This window comes from Hyla sarda, chromosome 8, assembly GCF_029499605.1.
Source record: "Hyla sarda isolate aHylSar1 chromosome 8, aHylSar1.hap1, whole genome shotgun sequence".
NCBI classification, from domain to species: Eukaryota; Metazoa; Chordata; class Amphibia; order Anura; family Hylidae; genus Hyla; species Hyla sarda.
Window position 1 is genome coordinate 67127232 of NC_079196.1, and position 12295 is coordinate 67139526.

Here is a 12295-nt window from a genome sequence, read left to right on the forward strand (position 1 = left end):
CGGTTGCAACGCCCCCTTCCATAGAATTGTATTGAGGGGGCATGGCCGTGACGTCCCGAGTGGGGCGCGGCCATGAGGTAACGAGCCTCCGGTGCTGCACCCGTAGCTCTAAACTAATGCTGGGTGCAGCAGGACGATCGTGAGGGTCCCCAGCGGCGGGACCCCCCTATAAGACACCTTATCCCATATCCTTTTAATAGGGGATAAGATGTCTAGGGGCAGAGTACCCCTTTAAGGAAATTTTGCAAAAATAGATGTGAATTTTGCAAAATCAAAACACACTGCACACACATGTACCCTCCAGTTGATAAATTCTCACCTATGTCCCTAGTACTATAACGACCTATTACACAATTCATCATCATTGCTCAGGATCATTTTTAAAGTCTAAACATATGTGCTCTTTCTATTATCTTTGTTATATGTATTCAGTTATTGTATATTATGTATATTGATTTTGCACCTATGAAATTTGTGTACTGTTTATTTGTGTTATATGTTATTGCAGAGCATCAGGACCAGACAACTAGGCAGTCATCACAATGACATATAGGATGGGTTCACAGAATTACAGGACTGCACTATATTGATTTTTTTTGTCATATCCTGCAGTTTATGTATCCTATGACGTTGCCCCTTCCTGGTTTTTATTGCAGTCATATAGTTTATTGATGTATTTATGGTTTTTGTAGATGTCACTTAAAATATTAATTATTTAGCGCTCATACTACTGAGTCTTGTTATCATTTTACAACATTGTTTGTACAGAGATGCTAAATAGAAAATAAGTTATTGTTATATATATTTTCTGCTATACTATTACTTTAGTATTTACTTTAGTTCCTCACCATTTTTTAAATCTCTGCTGGCTGCCAGTACAGTACTTTACACTGCACGGATCCCTCAACATACAATGGTTTCAACAAACAATGGTCCATTTGGAACGGATTACCATCGTATGTTGAGGGACCACTATACATGGGAAAAAACACATGTGGATCCACTACAGCTAAAGCTTTTCTTCTGTTGTCAACTTGGTTCGTACAATAAAGGTACAATGGCTTGCAAAGCATTCTGTATGCTGTTTTTCCCATTTTGTTGCATTACAAAAATGTATTTTTGAGGAATTTTTAGGATTGTACAATATGATTTACACAACATGCCTACCACTTTGAAAGTTACATTTTTTTCCAGGACAGAGAAAAAACAAAGAAAAAACAGTGAACTAATGTATTTGAGTATTCACCCCCTGAAGCCACCTCCTTCTGGTGAAAATCAGTTCCATACAACTGTAAATTTACCACAATATCACACACTCCAACGGAGGATCACAGGGCGCTGCCACAGAGGTAGTCCAAGAAAGGCTTTAAAAAATACTTTTAAAAAGATTTACCAAATAGACGTACTATGCGTTACGAAACCGGACCGATTTCTTCTTCAGGTATGACACAAATCTCATCACAGTCCAAATAAATAGCAGCTGGCTATGTCACATGACCGTAAGTGAACAAAATAAATCCAGTCACTTCCAGTCATGTGACATGCCATATGAGGACAAGATATGAGAAAGGGATTTAAGATTGGGTCATGAGGAGGGAATATGAAGTCGCGATATGAACACATGATATAAAGAATGGATATAATGACGGATATGAGGGCAGGATATTAGCACGGGATATGAGGTTAGGATATGATGTCTAGTATGTAGAGGCTATCAATACGTCCTCTGCCAATGTTAAGCGTCCCTAGTGAATATGCTGAGCGTGCCTGCAATGCACGTCCTGTATCCAGAGCTGCTGCTATGCTTTTGGTTTAAAATGTTTCCCTACTCTGCCCCCCCTCAACATGTTTCGCTGCTCCTGCAGCTTTGTCAAGAGGTAGAGGGCATATATATATATATATATATATATATATATATATAACGTCGCTTTCTTTGGATGGAATAAAGCTACACTTTTTTTCACCATAATCTTATTTTGAGTGCTGCAAATATTGCGGCGCATTGCTGCTCCGAGCAGACACATCTAAAGGCACCATATAGCGGTCCTTCAGTGGTGAATCCGTAGCATCAAATACACTGTGTATCCGCTCGTCTGAACGTACCCTTACAGTGTATCACCCTAATACTAAGGAGATTACATGAGGAGGGGGTTTGCTACAGTGTGTCACCCCAGTAGTAAGAAGATTACATGAGGAGGGGTTTGTTGCTATCTACATGGACCCTGATCAGGTTTAAGGCGCTGGCACCCATTGCAGTTGAAGTTGGATAAGTAGTGCTGTATTTTATATATATATATATATATATATATATATATATATATATATTCCATTCACTCCAAAACCAGATATCTAACAATACACTAATATATATATATATATATATATATATATATATATATACATACATTTTTGTTCAAATTAGAGCACAAATAATAACCCTACATAATACAAACATGCCATACCAATGGTCCGACTTCTTCCATCTCAGCCAGGTATGTGTAATCATTAATGTAAGCGCGTACTGCAACATATATGTCCGTTATACACATATATATATCTCCGAATATATATATATATATATATATATATATATATATATATATATAACTGCTTTGTATCTGGACACAAAAGTTGTAAGGGGTGATGAATGTCATCGCCTATTAACTCCTTCTTGGCTGACTTGGCGAAGGATAACATTGTATTCCCAGCTCAGAAGCCTTCTTCTGGAAATCCCTTTTAGAGCAGGGACTCCTGTCATGGCTCCTATATAGTGAACAGCGGTGCACTGTACACCGTTATTTACTGTACAGGCTGCGGAGTTAATAGCATCACCATTGAACTCCTTACACTCCATATTCTGGGTACTCCGCAACAAACCCATGGAGTGCCTTTATTGAGAGTTTAGTAGCATATTTGCTTAAAATTAAAGTCTATGGGGGAGATTTATTAAAACCTGTGTAGCTGAAAATTGAAGCAGTTGCCCATAGCAACCAATTAGATTGCTTCTTCCCCTTTTAGAGGCCTATTTAAAATTGAAAGAAGCAAGCTGATTGGTTGCTATGGACAACTGCACCACTCTTCTTTACACAGGTTTTGATAAAACTCCCCATATATATTGTATAATGTGGTGTCCAAAAAGCGTGAAGTTTTATTGGCCCATCAATATACAAGGTGATGCAACATTTTGACCTGACAATAAGGTCTTTCTCAAGCATCACCTTGTATATTGATGGGCCAATAAAACTTCACACTTTTTGGACACCACATTATTGGAGTGGCGTCTTCCATCTTCTTTCTACTTGTTACATAGCTTTGGTCAAGCTTGAGGACTGGCACCCACGGACTATTCCATACATTCTTTCTATATATTGTACACTACAGTGATATTAAAAAACAAAAAAAAAACAATGTTAGTATTACTTACAGATGCTCTTCATACGTCCAAAGAAAATGCCTATAGGCAGTGCATATCAGTATGGGTAGGGTAAATTGGTGTGGGGGAGGAGCTTAGGGGCCCCAAATGTATTGTTGCCCCACTGGACAGGATATGAGGACTGGATATGAGGTAGGACTTTCATTGTTGCTTTTTTCCCTCAAGGTTTAGATAGGAGGTTTGGGCAAAGTTGAGTATTCAGCTAGTAACACAAATTTACCCGCTATTCTTTTAAGCCAGCATATGAACACCTATGGGGGATTGTTATCGGTATGCTCTGTATCAATGCACAAGAAGTGGGAGGGTAGGCTGAGTCGTCCCCATTACCTACTCTCACCTGTGTTAACTGGCTCTGTTATCTTTCCCTCTAACATTTCCCGCTGATGTAGGAGATAACTACTGCCTCTAGTATACTTAGCACAAGCTAATACGTGGTCATAATAAAAACAGACAAATGTTTTCTAGTGAGTACCCGCTTGAATATATCACAGGGATAACTTCTATGTATTCCTATATATGGGAATATATGTATTGACACTCGGAAGGGATTGGCAGCTGTTGTTGATCACTGCGTATATGCCACAATTACAAGAGATACTGTTACATTCACACTGATATTAGTATTACCTTGTACTGCCAGTTCTTTCCATCGTTCTTTGTTTTGCTGAATAATATCAACCAAATTCTTCTTGAAATGTTGTAAGTCTACAGTTGCCAAAGAGTAATCCATTGTAGAGCTTCCATCTGTCTGTGGTGTTCGTACACTGGGCTTCTTCTGTATTTCAGTACCACGTCCAAAATCAGAATTATTCAGGCTATAAAATAAATAAAATTTTCTCAGTTACCAATACATTTCTAACAAATAATATTTTATGAACATCCTGAAAGGTTACTAGATACAAATACTTTGATAGAGAGTGATGAAAGGTGGCAGGGACACATTTCTGTGATCATTTCACACATTTTACATTGTGCAAGACTGTAGATGTGCACCATGTCTGTTTTCTACTTGAGTACACATTGTGTTTTCTGTCCCCTCTTTTTTGTTTCTTTGCTTGAACATGTTGTCTGCACTCTTCCCCACCCCATCAGCCCAACCCTATATAAGTAGTAGTTAGCTACACATGGGCCTTTGACTGGGAGTGCATGGTAAGTGTGCTGTAGCATCCTGTTCACACTGTTGTGGTGCTGTGCTGCGTCTATTGCTGCCGTGGCGCCGTGTCTGTGGGTAGGTGCGACCCATGGACTGGTTTGAGTGGCGCTGGGGCCGCTCTGCCAGTAGGTCGTTGCCCCTGTGGGCACTGGTGTCGCAGCGGTGGTGGTCGCCACCCAGTGCTACGCCATTTTATGCTAGGGATGCTAGGGACCCACTCTAAATAGGTGGCCTTGACGTGGCGAGTGGGCTTTGTACTTTTTGATCAAAACAAATATACCAAAAACCTGTTAGTTTTTGAAAATATGCTGAGAAGCAATTGGATCATTGTGCAAGATTGTAGATGTGCGACCATGTCTGTTTTCTACTTGAGTACACATTGTGTTTTCTGTCCCCTCTTTTTTTGTTTCTTTGCTTGAACATGTTGTCTGCACTCTTCCCCACCCCATCAGCCCAACCCTATATAAGTAGTAGTTAGCTACACATGGGCCTTTTCTTTCCTGGCAGCCTCCCAGTTTGACTGGGAGTGCATGGTAAGTGTGCTGTAGCATCCTGTTCACACTGTTGTGGTGCTGTGCTGCGTCTATTGCTGCCGTGGTGCCGTGTCTGTGGGTAGGTACGACCCATGGACTGGTTTGAGTGGCGCTGGGGCCGCTCAGCCAGTAGGTCGTTGCCCCTGTGGGCACTGGTGTCGCAGCGGTGGTGGTCGCCACCCAGTGCTACGCCATTTTATGCTAGGGATGCTAGGGACCCACTCTAAATAGGTGGCCTTGACGTGGCGAGTGGGCTTTGTACTTTTTGATCAAAACGTATATACTAACAACCTGTTAGTTTTTGAAAATATGCTGAGAAGCAATTGGATCATTGTGCAAGATTGTAGATGTGCACCATGTCTGTTTTCTACTTGAGTACACATTTTACATTGTATTGCCTATTGATACATAGTGATTATTGTTGAGCATGAATATTCGAAATGTGAATTTTTACCGGCATTTCACGATTTTGTGAATATTTTGAATATAGTGATATATATTCGGAATGACGAATTTTCGAATATGCAATTTTATGTGAATTTGCAAATATGCAACTATTCATGAACATGCGAATATCGGTACTTCCAGTCAGAGGACACTGATCACTCCCTTTTTTTAGGTGAAACGTATAATCGTGCATGCACACTATGCGAATTTCATGCGAATTTTCGCACGGAAAAAAGAAAGAACGAACATAGCGAATGTGAATTTCGCAAACATAGGAAGAATATTTGTCCCTATATTCGGGAAATATCGCCAATTCGAATATGGACCCTGCCACTCTTCATTTATAGTGATTAGGATGCCCTTAAAGGGGTCTTCCAGGTTTATATAATTACAACTTGGGACAGTCAGTATTTGGTTTTTATCCAAAACCAGAAGTGAAGCTTACACAGACAATACTTGAATTGAAAGGTTTGTACCTTATTCTGTGTAGTTCCACTACTGGTTTTGGCTAAAATGAACTTCAAGATGAAGAACAAATACTGACCATCTACTGTCCATAAAAGTATGTGTGAACCCAGATTTTTTATTTTTTATTACTATATTGCTGGGGGCTGCTAAAAATAAATAAATAAACAATACTTACCTACCCCAGTTCCCCATAGCTCCTGGTCTGGTGAATTCTGGTGCTTTATTTCTTCTCTCTGCTTTTGAGACTACACAATGGAATTTCAGGCTATTCCTTTAAAGTTCTTTTTTTATACTATAAAATCATCAGATTGGTGGGAAGCTGACTCTGGACATTACTTCAAATCAGCATATTGTTTACCAGGTACAGTTTGTAGTGGCTGCTCCTTGTATTGCAACTCAGTTAAATGGGACTAAGCTGCAGTAAACTGTAGTATCAGACATAGTTGCTTCCAAAATTTTAGATCTGTGTTCAGCAAACTATGAAGTGGTTGCAATTCTCCAGGCAAGGGCCTGTTCAGATTGTTGATTGGTAATAGTAACAGGAGTCAGACCCCATAAACCTGATACTGATGGCCTGTCCTAAGGCTAGGTAATCAATGTTATAAAATCCCTTCTAATAACTATATGAATAAAAGGTTTCTAGGGGTGGCAATGACATGTAGCACTTTAAGGGTTATATTTGGAAAACCAGTCCCATAAGGTTGACTCTTTGTGGTAGTAAAGTACTTAGTAAGTTGGGATACAATACCCTATAGCAGGGTGTAGGGCAATAAGGTTCATGGTGAGGAAGTCTTCTTCCTTTTCCCAGGCCAAGGCTGGACAACTCTGACTAGTTTGTTTCAGCTCTCTGGGGTGAGAGGGTTAGACTTGGAGACTCCTTCCACTGGGCTTTCCAGGGACTTCTACTGTTCTGACTCACAGTGCCATACTGGATTATAAACACTAACAAATCTACCGCCACATCACACCTTGGGTATCAGAATATTGCATAGGTCTGTAATTTTTTTTTTATTATAAGGAATTAAAGCGCTATGTATATGAGAAAGTTGGACTCTTTCTCTAACTCCAACATAAGGCACCATTGGTGCATTACAGAGAGCCTACTGAAACTAAATGAATAAGTTGTCAGTATAATGCATGGGCAAACAGGGTCCCCTACAGAAAGAGTGACACTCTTTGTGACCCATTTTGTGCTGACTTTGCTGTTTCCATAGATGAAATAGATATTCATTCAGTCAGGCACCACAGGAAGGGAGGAGTGCTCTCTTATAGGTGGTGCCTGGAAGGGATTGAACGAGGATCCAATCAGGAGCGCACCTTGGCCCTAAAATTCTCAGCCAGTGCTCACGAGCGGGCCCTTGAGGCCAGAAGGGAGACTGCAGCACGTGCAGAAGCAGCATTATAGAATCCAGAGGAGGAAGACCAGGGTGCACAGCAGAGACATGGCACAGCTAATGTCACCTGTTGCAGGTGAGCCAGTATGCCGCTGCTTGCCAATCAGCAGCATTAAATATACATATAATGGTATTATCTACATTATATAACAACTTTTTGCAAATGACAGGCAGACTTTAACCCCTTAAGGACAAAGAGTGTATTCCCTTGTGTCCTGGTACTTAAGGACCAGGGGCGTACCTGTACACCCATGTCCCGTTATTGGAGTTTAAAGCACGCTCAGCAGCCAGGACCCAGGGTTAATGTCAGGCATAACAGATCAGGCCGATGCCCAGCATTAACCCTTTAGATGCCCCTATCAAAGTTGATTGCGGAATTTAAAATAAAAGTGAAATGACGATCACGATGAGGGCCCTTACCTGCCTCCTCGCCATCCTATCAGTAATCCTCTGCTGTGTCCAGCCTTCACAGGCTGGAGCAGCAGAGCACCAATAACACTGCTCAATGCTGGGTCAAAGCAAGTATGCAAGTATATTGGTCCAGCAAGCTGCGAGGTCCTTCTGGGTCCTGCCTAGCCACCTCTCTGGGAAATCTGACCTTAGCTGTGAAGATAATTCCATCTGTCTTATACTCAGTAAAGCTCTGTTTGACCATAACTGATTGTGGACTCTCATTTCACTACTAGCAACTGGGAGAGCGGAGGAACCAGGTGTGTGGTGTTCTGGAACCCTAAAACCACACTGGCACCACAAACACTAGGGGTTAACAACATCTTGCCCCCGGGGTTAATACCATCTGATCCCACCACTCACACTGCTACACCAGTGGGTCACCACAAAAAATGTAAATAATCATATGTGGTAGCGCTGCGTGCACTAATATCCAAACTATTAAAATATCAGATTAGTCGGTACCTTTTTGCATGTTGTTTGGGAGTGCCCTGTCATAGCCTCATTTTGGAGGGAGGTGATGATGTTTCTGGCAGATAATCTGGACTTCCCTTTCCAACTTACCCCTGTGGTATGCCTGCTGGGAGTTATTAATGAGGTGGTCTCTGGTTTGCATAGACTTCTAGCTTCTTGCTATTCTGTGCCCGTAATGTGGTAGTAATTATTTTTGAAGGATGCTTCCCCTCCCCCTCTGTCTTGTTGGCTGAATATGTTTAACAAATATGTCCCGTTGTACCAGGCATTGTATGTGAGTCGTAAGTGATCGAAGAAATTTGACAAGGTGTGGACCCTCTGGCTTTTACTTGATGTGTCAGCTGACCTTCTGACTGGATTGTCCCAGTAGGTTTTCTATAGCAGGCTGCTGTTCTTTAAGGGACGGGGCCGTGCTGGGTGGTTGGAGTTACCAGGATGTATGATTGTGTGAGTGCGTGTTTGTCTATTGGTATGGGGCTTTTCTCTGGATGGGTGTCGGGTGTGCCCTTCCTTCCTGTTAATTATTGTCTTTGCATATCTTATATCCCTGTAATGGTGATGGAGTCAGTCTATGGACCTACAGAGGCGATTGTTGTATGTTTCACCTTATTGGTGATGTTTGTTAATTAAACTTCTAAACATGTCCCCGTACTATCCTTAGGCCCTGTCAGGTTGAGACCCTCAGTGACCTGGCTGCTCCACTGCAAGGTCTCCCCCTGTTGTTTCCAGAATGTTGTGTATATCACTTTAATGCCTAGACAGTATCCTAATATATAGGTAGTACAAAGGAACTGTGTAAGTCTGTCACATGTTATGCAGTCACATGATTTGTTGTCACATGTTCTCCCAGAGAGCACCAGCTTAACCTATGACCAATGGGCTTTAGTCCAGTCCCCCACTATATAAAGGGGCGGCCATTACAATTCTCTCTCTTCTCTTAGCTCTTATGTTACTTTACTGAACACAGCAAACACCAGAGATCTCAGTGCAAGTGATCAGCATCTGGAAGACCCCAAAAGCTGCATTCATTCCAGTAAGTTTCAAGTCTATGTCTGCTGTCACTGAAACTAGTCAAGTCCTGCATATAGTCAAGTCAAGTTCAATCTCAAGTCAAGTTAATTACTAGTATATTGGTCCAGCAAGCAGTGAGGTCCTTCTGGGTCCTGGCCACCTCTCTGGGAAATCTGGCCTTAGCTGTGAAGATAATTCCATCTGTCTTATACTCAGTAAAGCCTCCGTTTGACCATAACTGGTTGTGGACTCTCATTTCACTTCTAGCAACTGGGATAGCGGAGGAACCGAGCGTATGGTGTTCCAGAACCCTAAAACCACCCTGGCGTCATGAACACTAGGGGTTAACAACATCTTGCCCCCCGGGGTTCATACCATCTTATCCCACCACTCACACCGCTACACCTGTGGTCCCACAAAAAATAAAAATAATCATATGTGAGTACCGCCGCATGCACTAATATCCAAATTATTAAAATATAAGGTTAGTCAGTACCTTTTTGCATGCTGTTTGGGAGTGTCCTGTCAAAGCCTCATTTTGGAGGGAGGTGATGATGTTTCTGGCAGATAATCTGGACTTTCTTTTCCTACCTATCCCTGTGGTATGCCTGCTGGGAGTTATTAATGAGGTGGTCTCTGGTTCGCATAGACATCTACTGATCCGCTTCTTGCTATTCTGTGCCCGTAATGTGGTAGTAAGTATTTGGAAGGATGCTTCCCCTCCCCCTCTGTCTCGTTGGCTGAATATGGTTAACAAATATGTCCTGTTGTACCAGGCATTGTATGTGAATCGTAAGCGCCCGAAGAAATTTGACAAGGTGTGGACCCCCTGGCTTTTACTTGATGTGTCGGCTGACCTTCCGACTGGATTGTCCCAGTAGGTTTTCTATAGCAGGCTGCTGTTCTTTAAGGGCCGGGGCCGGGTTGGGGGTTCGTCTATTGGTGTGGGGCTGTTCTCCGGATGGGTCTCGGGTGCACCCTTCCTTCCTGTTAGTGATTGTCTTTGCATATCTTTTATCCCTGTCATTGTGACGGAGTTGGCCTCTGGACCTACGGAGGCGATTGTTGTATGTTTCACCTTATTGGTGATGTTTGTTAATTAAACTGCAAAATATAATAAATATCTTTAAAATAAAAACAATAGAAGGTTAGCTAAACTGCTCGGTCGATGGCATACACGTAAAAAAAGTCCCATCAGAACAAAAAGGGTACCAATAAAAAAACTACAGTGTAACCGTGTGGACCAACAGAATAAAGATAAGGTGTTATTTTTTACCAAAAAGTGCACTGCGTAGCAACGGAAGCCGCTAAAAGTTACAAAAAGGTGTTTTTTTTATTATTTTTATTTCACCCCACTAATAAGTTTCTTTTGGTTTCTCCACAGATTTTGTTATAAAATAAGTCATTACAAAGTACAATTGGTGACACAAAAAACAAGCCCTCATATCGGTCTGTAGGTGCAAAATTGAAAGTGTTATGATTTTTAGAAGGGTAGGAGGAAAAAGCAAAAGTGCAAAAGCGAAAAATCGCCTGTTCCTTAACCCATCCCAGACACGGGGCTTACAGGTACGCCCTGGCGTCCTGGTACTTAGGGGCCCAGGGCGTACCTGTACGCCCTGAACATTTCCATTCACCGCTTTTAACCTGGCGGTGAACGGAACGGGATGCCTGCTGAAATCTCTCAGCAGGCATCCCGTGCAAACCCTTGGTTTTAGACTGGCAATTCAGACTGGTGATTGGCGGCGATTCCGGGTCAATCATGTCTCCGGTGACCCCGGAAAAAAAGGGTGATCGGGGCTGACCGAGACAGCCCCAATCATCCTTAACCATCAGGAGTGAGGTGGCACAAGTGTAACCTCCCGGTCGCGTGATTGGTCGGTCAGGACAACCGACCAATCACCTAGCCTGCTGTGCGGTGATCAGATGGTGAACAGGGCGGTCAGGAGTCCCTTACCTGTCCATCGGGACAGGCGGGGGTCCCTGGCATCAGCGTCGAGGGTCCCTGGCATCGGCAGCGGTAGCAGGGGAACCCGGCGGCGGCAGCAGCGTATTCAGTGGCGGCAGATGGATACAACAGGAGCTCAGTTGTTTGCCTCCTGCTGTTGCTTAGCAACAACTCCCAGCATGCACAGCCAAAGGGCATGCTGGAAGTTGTAGTTTTGCAACAGCTGGTGGCACAATTACAACTCCCAGCATGCCCTTTGGCAGTCTGTGCATGCTGGGACTTGTAGTTTTGCAACAGCTGGAGGCACATTTTTTCTATGAAAACATAGAAAAAATGCAAAACACTACACTAAACTTCACAAAATAAAGAGTAAAACACTACATATGCACCCCCTTATACAGTTACACCATCCACCCCTCCCCCAATAAAAACGTCAAATTTCTCGTATGGCACTGTTTCCAAAACGGAGCCTCCAGCTGTTGCAAAACAACAACTCCCAGTATTGCCGGACAGCCATTGACTGTCCAGGCATGCTGTAAGTTTTGAAACAGTTGGAGGCACCCTGTTTGGGAAACACTGTCATAGGGTATTTTTGGTATCGGAGGCTTGCATCCGGGTCTGGTCCGATGCACATCCCTAATTTAGGTCTCAAATGCGCATGGAGCTCCCTCACTTTTGGAGCCCTGTCGTATTTCAAGGCAACAGTTTAGTGCCACATATGGGGTATTTCCGTACTTGGGAGAAATTGCCTAACAAATTTTTCACCCCTTATTTCTCTCCCCCATGAAAAGATAAAGTTGGGGTCTACACCAGCATGTTATTGTAAAAAAAAAAAATAATAATTTACACTAACATGCTGGTGTTGCCCCATACTTTTCATTTTCACAAGAGGAAAAAGGAAAAAAAAGACCCCCAAAATTTGTAACACAATTTCTCCTGAGTACGGAAAAGTATGGAAACTACACCCCTCACGGAACGTAATAAGTG

At 42.5% G+C, this 12295-nt stretch overlaps 1 protein-coding gene across 3 annotated transcripts in view; it reads right to left on the reverse strand.

Annotated features, from left to right (window-relative positions):
- PDE1A (phosphodiesterase 1A) overlaps window positions 1-12295 on the reverse strand; it is a 421223-nt gene that overhangs the window by 13334 nt on the left and 395594 nt on the right. For all 3 annotated transcript variants that reach the window (XM_056533525.1, XM_056533526.1, XM_056533527.1), the window contains exon 13: window positions 4061-4248. In XM_056533525.1, the coding sequence (XP_056389500.1) occupies window positions 4061-4248 (188 nt within the window). The remainder of the gene's footprint in view (window positions 1-4060; window positions 4249-12295) is intronic.